This window comes from Schistocerca gregaria, chromosome 10 (genome assembly GCF_023897955.1).
Source record: "Schistocerca gregaria isolate iqSchGreg1 chromosome 10, iqSchGreg1.2, whole genome shotgun sequence".
NCBI lineage: Eukaryota > Metazoa > Arthropoda > Insecta > Orthoptera > Acrididae > Schistocerca > Schistocerca gregaria.
The window spans coordinates 119914877-119934022 of record NC_064929.1 but is presented as its reverse complement, the minus strand read 5'-3'; the positions used below and the strand labels follow the sequence as shown (position 1 = coordinate 119934022).

The 19146-nt window shown below is 44.5% G+C and overlaps 1 protein-coding gene across 1 annotated transcript in view; it reads right to left on the bottom strand.

The window, feature by feature from the left end:
- LOC126293403 (leucine-rich repeat-containing G-protein coupled receptor 4-like) overlaps positions 1 to 19146 on the bottom strand; it is an 89160-nt gene that overhangs the window by 30562 nt on the left and 39452 nt on the right. Inside the window, exon 4 of the mRNA XM_049986615.1 lies at positions 7616 to 7922. Within this exon, the coding sequence (XP_049842572.1) occupies positions 7616 to 7922 (307 nt within the window). The remainder of the gene's footprint in view (positions 1 to 7615; positions 7923 to 19146) is intronic.

The window sequence follows — 19146 nt, the reverse complement described above, 5'->3', positions numbered from 1 at the left end:
ATAGTGCTCAGAGCCATTTGAACCATATCACTACATTTCCGTGCAGCCTTCAGGGAGGATGTTAAATGCAACGATCGCCGCTGGAATAGCAAACGGTTAGCACCTTACTGCTCCATCTCAGTTGCAAGAAAAGTTACACTGAAGAGTCAAAGAGAATTTATGGTACACCTGTCTAATATGGTGTATGGCCCCGGGATCGTGCAGAAGTGCCACAACACGACGTGGCATGGACCCGATTAATGTCTGTAGCTGTGCTGGAGGAAACTCATACTATGAATACTGCAGGGCTGAGCATAAATCTCTAGATTGTCGCACAGATGAAGAAATGGTAGATATCGAAATAGAAACCCGAGGGATAGAAAAACAATTAAAATCGCTTAAAAGAGGAAAGGCCGCTGGACCTGATGGGATACCAGTTCGGTTTTAACACAGAGTACGCGAAGGAACTTACCCCACCTCTTGCAGCGGTGTACCGTAGGTCTCTAGAAGAGCGTAGCGTTCCAAAAGATTGAAAAAGGGCACAACTCATCCCCGTTTTCAAGAAGGGACGTCGAACGGATTTGCAGAACTATAGACCTATTTCTCTAGCGTCTATCAGTTGTACAATTTTGGAAAACGTATTATGTTCGAGTATAATGACTTTTGTGGAGACTAGAAACCTACTCTGTAGGAAACAGCATGGGTTTCGAAAAAGACGATCGTGTGAAACCCAGCTCGCCCTATTCGTCCACGAGACTCAGAGGGCCATAGACACGGGTTCACAGGTAGATGCCGTGTTTCTCGACTTCCGCAAGGCGTTTGACACAGTTCCCCCAGTCGTTTAATGAACAAAGTAAGAGCATATTGATTATCAGACCAGTTGTGTGAGTGGATTGAAGAGTTCCTAGATAACAGAGCGCAGCATGTCATTCTCAATGGAGAGAAGTCTTCCGAAGTAAGAGTGATTTCAGGTGTGCCGCAGGGGAGTGTCGTAGGACCGTTGCTATTCACAATATATATATAAATGACATCGAAAGTTCACTGAGACTTTTTGCGGATGATGCTGTAGTATATCGAGAGTATGTAACAATGGCGAATTGTACTGAGATGCAGGAGGATGTGGAACGAATTGATGCATGGTGCAGGAAATCGCGACTGAATCTCAATGTAGACAAGTGTAATGTGCTGCGAATACATAGAAAGAAAGATCCTTTATCATTTACCTACAATATAGCAGGTCAGCAACTGGAAGCAGTTAATTCCATAATTATCTGCGAGTAGGCATTAGGAGTGATTTAAAATGGAATGACCATATAAAACTAATCGTCGGTAAAGCAGATGCCAGACTGAGATTCATTGGAAGAATCTTAAGGAAATACAGTTCGAAAACAAAGGAAGTAGGTTACAGCACGCTTGTTCGCCCACTGCTCGAATACTGCTCACCGGTGTGGGATCCGTAACAGATATGGTTCATAGAAGAGATAGAGAAGATCCAACGGAGAGCAGTGCGCTTCGTTACAGGATCATTTAGTAATCGCGAAAGCGTTACGGAGATGATAGATCAGTGGAAGACTCTGCAAGAGAGACGCTCAGTAGCTCGGCACGGGCTTTTGTTGAAGTTTCGAGAACATACCTTCACCGAGGAGTCAAGCAGTATATTGCTCCCTCGTACGTATATCTCGCGAAGGGACCGTGAGGATAAAATCAGAGAGATCAGAGCCCACACAGAGGCATACCGACAACCTTTCTTTCCACGAACAATAAGAGACTGGAATATAAAGGAAAACCCATAGAGGTACTCAATATAATCTCTGCCACACACCGTCAGGTGGCTTGCGGAGTATGGATGTAGATGTAGATGTAGAATAAGGGTACGAGGGGGTGGAGATCTGTATTGAACAACACACTGCAAGGCATCAAAGATATGTTCATGGCTGGGGAGTTTGGTGGCCAGCGGAAGTGTTCCTGGAGCCACCTCTGTACAATTATGGACGTGTGGGGTGTCGAATTGTCCTGCTGGAATCGCTCAAGTTCGTCGGAATGCACAACGGACAGGATGCTTATGTATGGGTCACCTGTCAGATTCTTAGACGAGGGTGGGGGGGGGGGGGGGCATATCACTGGAACTATACAAACCCAGCACCATTACAAAGCCTCCACCAGCTTCAACAGCCTCTGCTGACATGCAGGCTTCAGGGATTCATGAGAATGTCTCCATTCCCGTAGACGTCCACCCGCTCGGTACGATTTGAAACGAGACTCGTCCGACCAGGCAACATGTTTCCAGTCATGTGAATGTTGGGTCGTGCAGTCATCAAGGATGCACTTCATCATCTCGACTAACGTTAGTAGCCACCATGGATGGGGTGATTTTGCTCCAGAAACAGCGCTTCTTGACAAACACTCTGGAGGTTCTGGTGCACACACTTTACACCCAGGTGAGATACGTGAATCTGTTGGTGACAGAGACCAAGGTCACCCCGAGAGAACTGAAGCACCTCCTGTGAATATCACAAAGTGACAAAAGAACTGTTCTTAACTAAGGAACCCAATAAATATTTTTACACTTTATTTAATTTTTTTATATAGTTGGAACTAATTAAAATAGAACTATAAGAAAAGTATTTGTTTTTGTTATTATTTGTTGCTAATATGAAAGTCGTTAGAAAACTTGTAGTCCATAATCATCAAACAGAAAAAATGTTACATAGGATGTGTCATTAACCATTGACTGCAACATGTTGGAAGCTAGTACCGCTGTTTCACCTGACACTGTATTTGCTTTAAGGAGAAAAGGCAGACGATAGTCGTAGCGCATGAAGTGTCATCACCAACAGTGTTCTGCCAAAAGGCACGTTTTCACATGGTAAGTATCCCGGCTGTTCGGTCTTTTGCCATCCTCTTCAGGTCTGCATAATTTCCTCTTCCCTTTCTATCATCTTCTTCCTCTCACAAGGGCAAGGCCTCAGGCACGGCCAACCGATTCGGCTCAAATTTGGCAGGTCCCTTGCGTACAACCTAAAATGAAGGAATCTAAGATACTTTTGGTCATCACTCACAATTTTGAGAAAATCACCCCTAAAGGTTATGACGAGCAATCGACTCAAAATTGGAGTGATCGATAGATAATTGTAAAGAGAGCATTTTTCGTAATCAGGTATGGGGTCCGCAAACGCAGACTTTTCCATAAATCGAGGAAAGAAACTTTTACAACTGCCGCTTCTTTACCCACATGGTAAACGCTTTTCGCCGAGTGCGCCGATAGCGTAACGGCCAAGGTAATTGGCTGGGAATGCGAAAAACCGTATTCGAATCTCGAAGAAACCAAGCGGATGTTATTCTTTTCGTTTGTATGTTTCCATACCTCAATTGATAGCGATAGGAGGATTAATAAGGTAAGTACATCAATAAGGAATGATAATAATAAGGTAGGCAAATAAATTTCTCAAACCTCTTGGAATAGTAAACAACTAAAATGTTACTCCAGGTCACTTTACACTCGCTCTTCCAATCACTGTTACGTGTCCTCACTTTTCATCGAGCAACTAGACGGATGATAAATGCCATATAAATATTCGAAATAAATATACTCATGGCACCAAGAACATCTAATGAATGCAATCTTTCGACAGCTGCACTGTTCCTTCCGAAGAGTTGGCGGAAAACAAACTTGGTTTACATTTAAAAATATGTCTTTCTCGGTAATTAATTTTGATGCGTACCACGCATACGATGTCATTGCCTGAAAAATCGGTGCTGAAAGTTGGTTATGAATTATGCTGTGAATAGTTACTGCATCCGTGCGATTGTGCAATTCGCAGCCCGTTACCTTGGCCTGTGTTTGGTCTTTGCGGACGTCACATGACATCCGTTCAAGTTCGATTGTTGATAGTTCCACTCAGTTTTTTTTTATTAAAGAGGCCAACCGGCTCTAACCGAACACACGGAGCCGGTTCGTTGCGCTATCGGTGCTGTCTGCGAAAAACGTTTACCATGTTGGTACAGAAGCTGAAGCTGTAAAAGTTTCTTAGCTCAATTTTTGGAAAAGCATGCGTTTTCGGACTCCATACGCGATGATGAAAAATCCCGCCAATTTTGGGTCGACTGCCCGTCATAACCTTTAGGGATGATTTTCTCAAAAACGCGGGGGTGTTGACCCAAAATATCTTAGAGTCCTTCGTTTTAGGTTGTACACAAGCGATCTGTCAAATTTGAGTCGAATCCGTTGGCCGTGTCTGATGCCTTCCCCTTGTCAGTCTTCTCCCACAAACCAATCCTTCCAAAGCATCTGCTAGCAAGCACTGCCTTCTCAATGAATGTCCCAACCAGTTCTGTTTCCTTTCTCTTACAACCTTCAGCGGACATCTTCTCTCACCTACCCTTTCCAGTACTCTATCATTACTCACTTTTTCCATCCAGCTTATTCTCTCCATTCCTCCACATCCACATCTCAAATGCTTCTAACCTTTTTTCATCCTCTCGTCCAAGCGACCATATTTCTACCCCATACAGTGCGACGCTCCAGACAAAACATTTGCCAAGCCTATTCCTTAGTCCTTTACCTAATTTCCCACATAAGAGTCTCCTCTTTCTGCTCAATACCTCCTTCGCTATGGTAATTCGAGTTTTCAGCTCCTAGTGACATACTTAAATGCACTTACTTGGCTAATGGTAGATTGTCCTATTTTAATATTGAACAGTCTGCGTTTTGTACTTATGAGCATAATATTTGTTTTAGCTGTGTTTATTTGCATCCCATATTCCACACAAGCTTCATTCAGATCTTTCAGCATGTTATTCACTGTCCGCTCACTTTCTGCCACTAATACCATGACGTCAGCAAATCTTATACATTCTATTCTCTTTCCACCAATATATATTCCTCTTTTTCCATCTAAGCTTTTCGCAATAATCTCTTCAAGGTATACGTTAAATAACAGCGGGGAAATGCATTAAACTTGTCTAACACCTTGTCCAATGGTGCTTCCTTCTGACATTTCATTTCCAATCCTTATCCTTACTTTCTGTTTTAAATATTAAAAAAATAGTTCAAATGGCTCTGAGCACTATGGGACTTAACTGCTGTGGTTGTCAGTCCCCTAGAACTTAGAACTAATTAAACCTAACTAACATAAGGACATCACACACATCCATGCCCGAGGCAAGATTCGAACCTGCGACCGTAGCGGTCGCGCGGTCCCAGACTGTAGTGCCTAGAACCGCTCGGCCACTCCGGCCGGCTGGTGTAAATATAGATTCTGTACATGAAGTAGAGATAAATAAAAAGTGGCAAAGTATTACCTCAGCGCCAGAGCTAGGGATATTGATAAAACATCGATATCTCGGTAGTTTTTTCCAAAAATATCGATAACGATGCGGCCATATCGAGTGCCGAAATTTTTTATATTGTATCCTACTTATTCCGCAATTTTCGATAAATTTTTGAAGTTTTTCTCTTGAAATTGTAGTAGAACATAGTTTTAGTTGCGCTGTGTGAGAAAGTCTTACTCCTTTTTCAGCTTTCATCACGCCCAGTCTTTCTCTTTGACTGTGTGAGTTGAGTATAGATGGCGCAATGAAGAAGTCCAATTGCACTGTAGGATGGCGGTGCGAACGGAGTAACAAAATATCACATGTGAAGAAATAGCACACCAGTTGCGTTAAAACACAGTTTTTAACGCAACTAGTGCGCTATTTCTTCACATCGACTTTTTTTCGAAAACAGTTGCTGAAGTTGATGAGCAATAATCTAAATGGCAACACTGGTTTTGAGGCGGGGGAAGACGTGTGAGGGGAAATCCTGACGTAATAGGCGCTCGGCGCTGCGAACAGAAACTGAAACTGTGAGCTTCGTCACGCAGTTTGCAGAAATGAAAAAAAAAAAAAAAAAAAAAAAAAAGAAACAGGGAAGTGGACACGAAGTGTTCCGGACAAATCCGTCATGTGATGAAACCGAACGATGAATCCATCGGACACCTATTATTGTGCCACTTATATGCAGTTAACACTGCTGGCAGAGTGGTTACAGCCAAGCGTTAACATGCAGCGTTTTCCTTTCAGTTATTTGTCTCAGAGGGATACGCAGTTTGCCAGCTTGTTGATGTACAGAATATCTAATAATACACTACTGGCCATTAAAATTGTTACACCAAGAAGAAATGCAGATGATAAACGGGTATTCATTGGACAAATAGAACTAACATGTGATTACATTTTCACGCAATTTGGGTGCATAGATCCTAAGAAACCAGTACCCAGAACAACCACCTCTGGCCGTAATTACGGCCATGATACGCCTGGGCATTGAGTCAAACAGAGCTTCGATGGAGTGTACAGGTACAGCTGCCCATGCAGCTACAACACGATACCACTGTTCACCAAGAATAGTCACTGGCGTATTGTGACGAGCCAGTTGCTCGGCCACCATTGACCAGACGTTTTCATTTGGTGTAGCACATCATCTTGGTGGTGTACCAATATTAATGGGCAGTAGTGTATATTAAATACAGTCCCTCGAAAAATTTGAAAGCCGATTTTTTTCTGTAAACTTCTGAAAGACGTTACGCAGCTAATGGCTGGCTCTGAGCACTATGGGACTCAACTGCTGTGGTCATCAGTCCCCTAGAACTTAGAACTACTTAAACCTAACTAACCTAATGACATCACACACATCGATGCCCGAAGCAGGATTCGAACCTGCGACCGTAGCGGTCGCACGGTTCCGGACTGCGCGCCTAGAACCGCGAGACCACCGCGCGCAGCTAGTGCCTGATTAAGAAAAACGTTGACAGCTGTCATTACATTAGATTGTCTTAAAGTTTCATTTAACATAACTTGGTAATAACATATCTAATACATAAGTAGGACCTACTTCCAAGAGCGTAGCAACACCAGCGTACGTATGCTGCGTCTTTTGACCAACCATCTCGTTTGTATTTGTTTACATCCGATTTATTCTTACCATGAGCAAAGCATAGTCACGAGAACGCCCGTTACATCAGTGGCGAGGTACGTAGAGAAAGTAACAGTTATTCTGGCGAGAAGCTAGTCACCTTGCTATCTACACAGACCTGTGACGAAACGGGCCGTTCTTCTTTGTATCTTCCGCGCTTCCTCTGTCGTTCCTAGCAGGTAGTCGTCGCAGACAGGGAATCACTACCCAAGTACCGGTCACAGATGTGTTTTGCAGTCTATCTCTTTCATGGGCCGAATACATTTATTGAGCATTCCTCCAATAAATTTCAGTCTGTCATCTGCCTCATCCATACGCGTACTTGGCTCTGAGCGCTATGCGACATAACATCTGAGGTCATCAGTCCTCTAGAACTTAGAAATACTTAAACCTAACTAACCTAAGGACATCACACACACCCATGCCCGAGACAGGAGTCGAACCTGCGACCGTAGCGGTCGCGCGGTTCCGGACTGAAGCGCCTAGAACCGCATGGCCACACCGTCCGGCCATACGTATACTACCAGATATTTAACGGATGCGACTCCATTTATTGTCGGCGGTCGAGTAATCAAAGGAAACAGAACGTGCTTCCCCTAAATACGTGGAATGCGTTACGTTTCTTTTTGACAAAGGCCACTGTGCGAACCATGGTACCGGTGGAGCGATACGCGAGCGACCCACCGTTGTGGCTAAGGTTGAGAAGCCGAAGACTGCCCGTGGCGCTGAAGAGCTTCTCCGGGATGGAGCGGAGCTGGTTGCTGGACAGGTCCAGCCTGGAGAGGCGGCCGTGGTTGGGCAGCAGCGCCGCAGGCAGCGCCTGGAGGCTGTTGCTGGAGAGGTCCAGCGACTCCAGGGCAGCGTTCCTGGAGAACGCCGTGCGGTGCAGTGCCGAGACGCGCGTCCTGGAGAAGTTCAGCGAGCGCAGGTGCGGGCAGTGCTGGAGGAGACCCGGTGGAAGCTCCAGCAGTGGATTGTCCGAAAGGTCCAGCTGGAACAGCGGCGGCGCCGGTCTCAGTGTCAGCTACTCATACCTGTGGTTACGGTAGTCTACATATCAACATCTGTTCACACTCAGTGTAACATCAAGGCTCTGCATATAAATACAGTGTGGAGTGCACTCAGCCCATGTGAAGCAAACTGGGGAGCCACTTGATTGAGAAGTAGCGGCTCCGGTGTCGTAAACTGACTTACGGAATGGAGAGCATATCCATATCCGCATCCAGTGACGCCAGTGGGCTGTGGATGACACGGCGGCCGGTCGGTACTACATCTGCATCTACATCCATACTCCGCAAGCCACCTGACGGTGTGTGGCGGAGGGTACTTTGAGTAACTCTATCGGTTCTCCCTTCTATTCCAGTCTCTTATTGTTCGTGGAAAGAAAGATTGCCGGTATGCCTCTCTGTGGGCTCTAATCTCTCTGATTTTATCCTCATGGTCTCTTCGCGAGATATACGTGTGAGAGAGCAATATAGTGCTTGACTCCTCGGTGAAGGTATGTTCTCGAAACTTCAACAAAACGTCTCTCCTGCACAGTCTTCCACTGGAGTTTATCAATCAACTCCGTAACGCTTTCGCGATTACTAAATGATCCTGTAACGAAGCGTGCTGCTCTCAGTTGGATCTTCTCTATCTCTTCTATCAATCCTATCTGGTACGGATCCCACACTGCTGAGCAGTAGTCAAGCAGTGGGCGAACAAGCGTACTGTAACCTACTTGCTTTGTTTCCGGATTGCATTTCCTTAGGATTCTTCCAAAGAATCTCAGTCTGGCATCTCCTTTACCGACGATGAAATTTATATGATCATTCCATTTTAAATCACTCCTAATGCCTACTCCCAGATAATTTATGAAATGACTGCTTCCAGTTGATGACCTGCTAAATTGTAGCTGAATGATAAACGATCTTTCTTTCTATGTATTCCCTGCACCATGCGTCAATTCGTTGCACATCCTCCTGCATTTCAGTACAACCTCTCGATAAACTACAGCATCATCCGCAAAAGCCTCAGTGAACTTCAGATATTATCGACAAGGTCATTTATGTATATTATGAATAGCAACGATCCTACGACACTCCCCTGCGGCACACCTGAAATCACTGTGACTTGGCAAGACTTCTCTCCATTGAGAATGACGTGCGGCGTTCTGTTATTTAGGAACTCCTCAATCCAATCACGCAGTTGGTCTGATAGTCGGTATGCTCTTACTTTGTTCATTGAAAGACTGTGGGGAACTGTATCGAACGCCTTGCGAAGTCAAGAAACACGGCATCTAGCTGTTAACCCGTGTCTATGGCCCTCTCAGTCTCGTGGACGAACAGCGCGAGCTGGGCTTCACACGATCGTCTTTTTCTAAACCCATGCTGATTCCTACAGAGTAGATTTCCAGTCTCCAGAAAAGTCATTATATTCGAACATAATACGTGCTCCACAATTCTACAACTGATCGACGTTAGAGATATAGATCTATAGTTCTCTACATTTGTTCGACGTCCCTTCTTGAAAACGGGGATGACCTGTGCCATTTTCAAATTCTTTGGAACGCTACGCCCTTTTAGAGACCTAAGTTACATCGCGTAGTCTGTGTAAAATCGAACTGGTATCCCGTCAGGTCCAGCGGCCTTTCCTGTTTTGAGCGATTTAAATTGTTTTTCTATCCCCCCATGAACCATGGACCTTGCCGTTGTTGCGAAGGCTTGCGTGCCTCAGCGATACAGATGGCCGTACCGTAGGTGCAACCACAACGGAGGGGTATCTGTTGAGAGGCCAGACAAACGTGTGGTTCCTGAAGAGGGGCAGCAGCCTTTTCAGTAGTTGCAAGGGCAACAGTCTGGATGATTGACTGATCTGGCCTTGTAACACTAACCAAAACGGCTTTGCTGTTGTGGTACGGCTGAAAGCAAGGGGAAACTACAGCCGTAATTTTTCCCGAGCGCATGCAGCTTTACTGTATGATTAAATGGTGATGGCGTCCTCTTGGTTAAAATACTCCGGAGGTAAAATAGTCCCCCATTCGTATCTCCGGGCGGGGACTTCTCGGGAGGACGTCGTTATCAAGAGAACGAAAACTGGCGTTCTACGGATCGTAGAGTGGAATGTCAGATCCCTTAATCGGGCAGGTAGATTAGAAAATTTAAAAAGGGAATTGAATAGGTTAAAGTTAGATATAGTGGGATTTAGTGAAGTTCGGTGGCAGGAGGAACAAGACTTTTGGTCAGGTGAATACAGGGTTATAAATACAAAATCAAACAGGAGGGGTAGGTACAATAATTTAAAAAAATAGGAGTGCGGGTAAGCTACTACTAACAGCATAGTGAACGCATTATTGTGGCTAAGATAGACACGAAGCCCTCGCATACTACAATAGTACAGGGTTATATGCCTACTAGCTCTGCAGATGACGAAGAAACTGATTAAATGTATGATGAGATAAAAGAAATTATTCAGATAGTGAAGGGAGATGAAAATTTAATAATCATGGGTGACTGGAATTCAACAATACGAAAACGAAGAGAAGGAAACGTAGTAGGTGAATATGGACTGGGGCTAAGAAATGAAAGAGGAAGCCGCCTGGTAGAATTTTGCACATAGAATAACTTAATCATAGCTAACACCTGGTTCAAGGATCATGAAAGAAGGTTGTATACATGGAAGAACCCTGGAGATACTAGAAGGTTTCAGATAGATTATATAATGGTGATACAGAGATTTAGGAACCAGATTATAAATTGTAAGACATTTCCAGGGGCAGATGTCGACTCTGACCACAATCTATTAGTTATGAACTGTAGATTAAAACTGAAGAAGTAGGTAAAAAGACGAGGGCTAGTAGAAATCCTTGGGTAACAGAAGAGATACTACATTTAATTGATGAAAGGAGAAAATACAAAAATGCAGTAAGTGAAGCAGACAAAAAGGAATACAAACGTCTCAAAAAAGAGATCGATATGAAGTGCAAAGTGGCTCAGAAGGGATGGCTAGATGACAAATGTAAGGATGTAGAGGCTTATTTCACAAGGGGTAAGATAATTACTGCCTACAGGAAAATTAAAGAGACATGTGGAATAAAGAGAAACACTTGCATGAATATCAAGAGCTCAGATGGAAAACCAGTTCTAAGCAGAGAAGGGAAAGCAGAAAAGTGCAAGGAGTATATAGAGGGTCTATACAGGGGCGATGTTCTTGAGGACAATATTATGGAAATGGAAAAGGATGTAGATGAACATGAAATGGGAGATACGATACTGCGTGAAGAGTTTGACAGAGCACTGAAAGGCCGATTCGAAACAAGGCCCCAGGAATAGACAACATTCCATTAGAACCACTGACAATCTTGAAGAGCCAGTTCTCAAATGGCTGTGAGCACTATGCGACTTAACTTCTCAGGTCATTAGTCCCCTAGAACTTAGAACTAATTAAACCTAACTAACCTAAGGACATCACACATATCCATGCCCGAGGCAGGATTCGAACCTGCGAACGTAGCGGTCTCTCGGCTCCAAACTGTAGCGCCTAGAACCGCAAGGCCACTCCGGCCGGCGAGAGCCAGTTCTGACAAAACTCTACCATCTGGTGAGCAGAATTTACGAGACAGGCGAAATTCCCTCAGACTTTAAGAAGAATATAATAATTCCAATTTCAAAGAAAGCAGGTGTTGACAGATGTGAAAATTACCGAACTATCAGTTTAATAGTTCACAGCTGCAAAATACTAACTCGAATTCTTTACCGGCGAATGGAAAAACTGGTAGAAGCCGACCTCGGGAAGATCACTTTGGATTCCGTAGAAATGTTGGAACACGTGAGGCAATACTGACCCTACGACTTATCTTAGAAGAAAGACTAAGGATAGGCAAACCTACGTTTCTAGCATTTGTAGATTTAGAGAAGGCTTTTGACAATGTTGACTGGAATATTCTCATTCAAATTCTGAAGGTGGCAGGGGTAAAATACAGGGAGCGAAAGGCTATTTACAATTTTTACAGAAACCAGATGGCTGTAATAAGAGTCGAGGAACATGAAGGTGAAGCAGTGGTTGGGAAAGGAGTGAGACAGGGTTGTAGCCTATCCCTGATGTTATTCAATCTGTATACTGAGCAAGCAATAAAGGAAAGAAAAGAAAAGTTCGGAGTAGGTATTAAAATCCATGGAGAGGAAATAAAAACTTTGAGGTTCGCCGATGACATTGTAATTCTGTCAGAGACAGCAAAGGACTAGGAAGAGCCACTGAACGGAATGGACAGTGTCTTGAAAGGAGGGCATAAGATGAACATCAACAAAAGCAAAACGAGGATAATGGAATGCAGTCGAATTAATTCGGGTGATACTGAGGGAATTAGATTAGGAAATGAGACACTTAAAGTAGTAAAGGAGTTTTGCTATTTGGGGGGAACAATTACTGATGATGGTCGAAGTAGAGAGGATATAAAATGTAGACTGGTAATGGCAAAGAAAGCGTTTCTGAAGAAGATGAATTTGTTGACATCGAGTATAGATTTAAGTGTCAGGAAGTCATTTCCGAAAGTATTTGTATGGAGTGCAGCCATGTATGGAAGTGAAACATGGACGATACATAGTTTGGACAAGAAGATAATAGAAGCTTTCGAAATATGGTGGTACAGAAGAATGTTGAAGATTAGATGGGTAGATCACATAACTAATGATGAGGTATTGAATCGGATTGGGGAGAAGAGAAGTTTGCGGCACAACTTGACTATAAGAAGGCATCTGTTGGTAGGACATATTCTGAGGCATCAATGGAGCACCAATTTAGTATTGTAGGGCAGCGTGGAGGGTAAAAATCGTAGAGGGAGACCAAGAGATGAATACAGTAAGCAGATTCAGAAGGATGTAGGCTGCTCTAGGTACTGGGAGATGAAGCAGCTTGCACTGTATAGAGTAGCATGGAGAGGTGCATCAAATCAGTCTCAGGACTGAAGACCACAACAACAACAACAACATCAACAGTCACGGTAAAGCCTAACCTAAAAATGTTGGCATTTAATGAATGTAAACTTTCTTGACGAGCTTCTCGGGAAGTCGACTAACATGTACTGGGAGATGAAGAAGCTTGCACAGGATAGAGTAGCCTGGAGAGCTGCATCAAACCAGGCACAGGACTGAAGACCACAACGACAACAACAACAACATGTATCCCTGTGCTAGCCCAGCTCTTCACTGCTCAACGTCGGTGATCTGAGGAGAACGGGTGGTAACCACTGTTGGGTATGGTTCAGGTCTTCGTGCAAGTGTTCGACAGGTCGTTTGTGTGGTTGGTGTTATTCCCGTTGAAGACTATTTTAGATGTCGTCGACATTATGAGGGTGGTCGGTCGGTTGGTGCGGACCAGGGAGGACATCTCCGTGCGGTGCAGTCGGCTGTGCCCGCCGGCGGTCCCTGCGCCGTCTCGGTGCGTGTGTGGAGCTGCCCGTTCGCTACGAGCTTCGTGGTTCACAGACCCAGGAGGATAAAGTTGAGTAGAGGTTTCAATTACCCAAGGCACGTCCATTAATGTTCGTTTCGGTCGTTCGCTGGTGGGGAGCTTTTCCTGTGAGCAACACCGAGGGTTTCTATTGTTGTAATTTAGCCGCCATGCGGCCCAATTAACTATATTGGTTGACTACAATTCAACTGCACCAGTGGAATTTTCTGCCTTGTGGCCGTTAGCGTTCTGGTTACCTGCCGTTGCCACTTACGTAAATTCAGGCAGTGGTCCTTTCAGGTGAAGTTAACTATTTACTTGCCCTGACCATTAACGTAATTTCAGGCAGCGTCCTTTCCTCACCTGTTATCGCTGTCCAACATGGTGTGTAAATTTGACAGCTAATACATACATCATTATGGATAATCACGTTCCCTACTTTTTGTGTTTGAGTTCTCATGTACCAACTGGTGGCAAGCAAGTCGTTTGTCGGTCGGTCCCATGGTTGGGTTCCGACGGATCAAGTGTAGTTGGGCTCACCACCTGTCTCACTTAAGTGGACGACGGCAGGCCGACCTCCCTGGAGGCTTCTGAGTGCCGTTTTCTTTATTGTCCTTCTCACCAGTTGCCTGTTTATAATCTATCATAGCCAATGATTTAAAAAATTCTTACTTTTACTGGATTTTATGTATTTTTGAATTGTGAAAAAATCAATTGTGGGCATTCAGCCACTTAAATCCTTATACTAAAAAAAAGAAAAGGAAAAAAAAAACATTGCCGCCTTCTGCCTTTAAAAGTTTATGGTAATTTATTTTAAAATTTTGGATGTACTATTGTGCGCCTTGAGCAGTTTGTATTGCATCTTGTAATGTCTGTCCATTCACCGTTGCCCCTTGCCTTGAGGCTCTCATATATACACAGACTACTACGAAAGTGTGTGTCACCTCCTCAAGATTCGAAATTAGAATCATATCAACACCTTCACCTGCTAATGGGCGTTGATATACAGGGTTTTCAAAAATGACCGGTATATTTGAAACGGCAATACAAACTAAACGAGCAGCGATAGAAATACACCGTTTGTTGCAATATGCTTGGGACAACAGTACATTTTCAGGCAGACAAAGTTTCGAAATTACAGTAGTTACAATTGTCAACAACAGATGGCGCTGCGGTCTGGGAAACTCTATAGTACGATATTTTCCATATATCCACCATGCGTAGCAATAATATGGCGTAGTCTCTGAATGAAATTACCCGAAACCTTTGACAACGTGTCTGGCGGAATGGCTTCACATGCAGATGAGACATACTGCTTCAGCTGTTCAATTGTTTCTGGATTCTGGCGGTACACCTGGTCTTTCAAGTGTCCCCACTGAAAGAAGTCACAGGGGTTCATGTCTGGAGATCAGGGAGGCCAATCCACGCCGCCTCCTGTATGTTTCGGATAGCCCAAAGCAATCACATGATCATCGAAATATTCATTCAGGAAATTAAAGACGTCGGCCGTGAGATGTGGCCGGGCACCATTTTGCATAAACCACGAGGTGTTCGCAGTGTCGTCTAAGGCAGTTTCTACCGCCACAAATTCACGAAGAATGTCCAGATAGCGTGATGCAGTAATCGATCGGATCTGAAAAATGGGCCAATGATTGCTTTGGAAGAAATGGCGGCCCAGACCAGTACTTTTTGAGGATGCAGGGACGATGGGACTGCAACATGGGGCTTTTCGGTTCCCCATATGCGCCAGTTCTGTTTATTGACGAAGCCGTCCAGGTAAAAATAAGCTTCGTCAGTAAACCAAATGCTGCCCACATGCATATCGCCGTCATCAATCCTGTGCACTATATCGTTAGCGAATGTCTCTCGTGCAGCAATGGTAGCGGCGCTGAGGGTTTGCCGCGTTTGTATTTTGTATGGATTGAGGTGTAAACTCTGGCGCATGAGACGATACGTGGACGTTGGCGTCATTTGGACCGCAGCTGCAACATGGCGAACGGAAACCCGAGGCCGCTGTTGGATCACCTGCTGCACTAGCTGCGCGTTGCCCTCTGTGGTTGCCGTAAGCGGTCGCCCTACCTTTCCAGCACACTCATCAGTCACGTTCCCAGTCCGTTGAAATTTTTCAAACAGATCCTTTATTGTATCGCTTTTCGGTTATTGTATCGCTTTTCGGTCCTTTGGTTACATTAAACCTCCGTTGAAAACTTCGTCTTGTTGCAACAACACTGTGTTCTAGGCGGTGGACTTCGAACACAAGGAAAATCCTCTGTTCTAAGGAATAAACTATGTTGTCCACAGCACACTTGCACATTGTGAACAGCACACGCTTACAGCAGAAAGACGACGTACAGAATGGCGCACCCACAGACTGCGTTGTCTTCTATATGTTTCACATCACTTGCAGCGCCATCTGTTGTTGAAAATTGTAACTACTGTAATTTCGAAAGTTTGTCCGCCTGAAAATGTACTGTTGTCCCAAGCATATTGCAATAAACGGTTTATTTCTATCGCTGCTCGTTTAGTTTTTATAGCTGTTTCAAATATACCGGTCATTTTTGAAACACCCTGTATATATATATAATGTTAATTATTTTATTTGCAATTTTAACTGCAAGTTTTTGACACTTGAGATTTATCTTGTTGCTTTAAGATTTCTTGTTTGGAGGCCTTCAGCCGTGAAATAATTCCCTTTTTTAAATTCGTACTTCTAAAGCTTCGGCTATGTGCCGTTTTGGTTTAAAGATGTTATTAAATTACAATAAATTACAATTTCGAGTGAATCTGATCGACATCTTATTTGGCCCTTTCCACAATCCTAATCACCTGTTCTGCCCTGCGGGTTTAGCGGGCGTCTCCATTCTGTCACTCCAGTAATGCACTCTCTTTCAATCTCACTGATCTGACACTGGGTTTATGGCGACAACGAATGCCGCAGGCACATTTTTTCCGTAGGTGGTGTTGTGCCGCAATATTGATGTTGACAGCGGACCCGCGGGCCGACATGGGTTCAAATGCAAATCATTCCTTCAGAACGTACTAATGTACACGTCTTGTGAATAGAGAGAAAGTCAGATACCTCGCCGGCCGGAGTGGACGTGCGGCTCTAGGCGCTACATTCCGGAACGGAGCGAAAGCTACGGTCGCAGTTTCGAATCCTGCGTCGGGCATGGATGTGTGTAATGTCCTTAGGTTAGTTAGGTTTAAGTAGTTCTAAGTTCTAGGGGGACTTATGACCTCAGAAATTAAGTCCCATAGTTCTCCGAGCCATCAGATACCTCGGTGTCTGGCTGGACCGGAAGTTTACACGGGGGGGATTACATACACTACTGGCCATTAAAATTGCTACACTACGAAGATGACGTGCTACAGACGCGAAATTTAACCGACGGGAAGAAGATCCTAGGCTATGCAAATGATTAGCTTTTCAGAGCATTCACACAAGCTTCGCGCCGGTAGCGACATCTACAGCGTGCTCATATGAGACAAGTTTCTAACCGATTTCTCATACACCAACAGCAGTTGACCGGCGTTGCCTGTTGAAACGGCGTTGTGATTCCTCGTGTAAGTAGGAGAAATGCGTGCCATCACGTTTCCGAAATTGATAAATGTCTGATTGTAGCCTAGCGCGATTGCGGTTTATCGTATCGCGACATAGTTGCTCTCGTTGGTCGAGATCCAATGACTGTTAGCAGGATATGGAATCGGTGGGTTCAGGAGGGTAATACGGAACGCCGTGCCGGATCCCAACGGCCTCGTATCACTAGCAGTGGAGATGACAGGCACCTTATCCGCATGGCTGTAACGGATCGTGCAGCCACGTCTCGATCCCAGAGTCAGCAGATGGGAACGTTTGCAAGACAGCAAGCATCTGGATGAACAGTTCGACGACGTTTGCAAAAAAAAAGGCTCAAAACACTCTGACCACTATGGCACTTAAAATCTGATGTCATCAGTCCCCTAGAACTTAAAACTACTTAAAGCTAACTAACCTAATTAGATCAGACACATGAATGCTCGAGGCAGGATTCGAACCTGCGACCGTAGCGGTCCCGTGGTTCCAGACTGAAGCGCCTAGAACCGCTCGCCCACACCGGCCGGCGACGTTTGCAGCAGCATGGACTATCAGCTCGAAGACCATAGCTGCGGTTACCCTTGACGCTGAATCACAAACAGGAGCGCCTGCGATTGTGTACTGAACGAGTAACCTGGGTGCACGAATGGCGAGATGTCAATTTTTCTGATGAATCCAGATTCTGTTTACAGCATCGTGATGGTCGCATCCGTGTTCGACGACATCGCGGTGAACGCACATTGGAAGCGTGTATTCGTCATAGCCATTATGGCGCATCACCCGGCGTGATGGTATGGGTTCCATTGGTTACACGTCTCAGTCACCTCTTGTTCGCATTGTCGGTACTTTGAACAGTGGACGTTACATTTCAGATGCGTCACGACCCGTGGCTCTACCCTTCATTCGATCCCTGCGAAACCCTAAATATCAGCAGGATAATGCACGACCGCATGTTGCAGGTCTTGTACTGGCCTCTCTAGATACAGAAAATGTTCGACTGCTGCCCTGGCCAGCACATTCTCCAGATCTCTCACCAATTGAAAACATCTGGTCAATGGTGGCCGAGCAACTGGCTAGTCACAATACGCCAGTCACTACTCTTGATGAACTGTGGTATCGTGTTGAAGCTGCATGGGCATCTGTACCTGTACACGCCATCGAAGCTCTGTTTGACTCAATGCCCAGGCGTATCAAAGGCGGATCTATGCAACCAAATTGCGTGAAAATGTAATAACATGTGGGTTCTAGTATAATATATTTGTCCAATGAATACCCGTTTATCATCTACATTTCTTCTTGGTGTAGTAATTTTAATGGCCAGTAGCGTACTTTGTTACAGTTAGGTGGCGTGTCTGGAACCATTTGTCGATTTAAGACCAGCTATTGCTGAATATATGAAGGAAAAAGAAGTGCAGGGGAGAAAATTAGGACCTCTGGAATGGACTGCAAACCTCGTATATTATGTGGACTTTACTGCACAGTGCCCGCAGTAAGACACAGCAAGGCGAGAAACAACTTATTTCTGATTAAGGTTTGCATACATTTCAAAATAAAACCGCGTTGTAGAAGGGACGAATTCTGACAAACACAGTCCAGTTTCCTAAGCATCCTCGAGTTGAAGGACACGCGAGGTCAGAAGAATTTATTCTGGCCTGAAAAGAATTACAAGGATACATATGGACAACCATCAGTTATACGTATAATGGAATGAGTGCATCGAAAATTTGTGTGCCACCGGGACTCAAACCCATATTTCCCGCTTATTGGAAGCTGTCACCTTACCGTTTGACTATCCGTGTGCGACACACTGCCAAATCCAAACTTCCATTTCTCGTGAACCACGAGTCTACAACCTATACTCGTGCATCGATTATATACAGGGTGATCCATTGATCGTGGTCGGGCCAAGTGTCTCAAGAAATTAGCCTCAAACGAAAAAACTACAAAGGACGAAAATTGTCTAGCTTGAAGGGGAAAACCAGATGGCGCTATGGTTGGCCCGCTATATGGCGCTGCCATAGGTAAAACGGATATCGATTGAGTTTTTTAAAAAAGGAAACCCCATTTTTTATTACATATTCGTGTAGTACGTAAAGAAATATGAATGTTTCAGTTGGATCACTTTTTTCGCTTTGTCATAGATGGCGCTGTAATAGTCACAAACATATGACTCACAATTTTAGACGAACGGTTGGTAACAGGTAGGCTTTTAAAA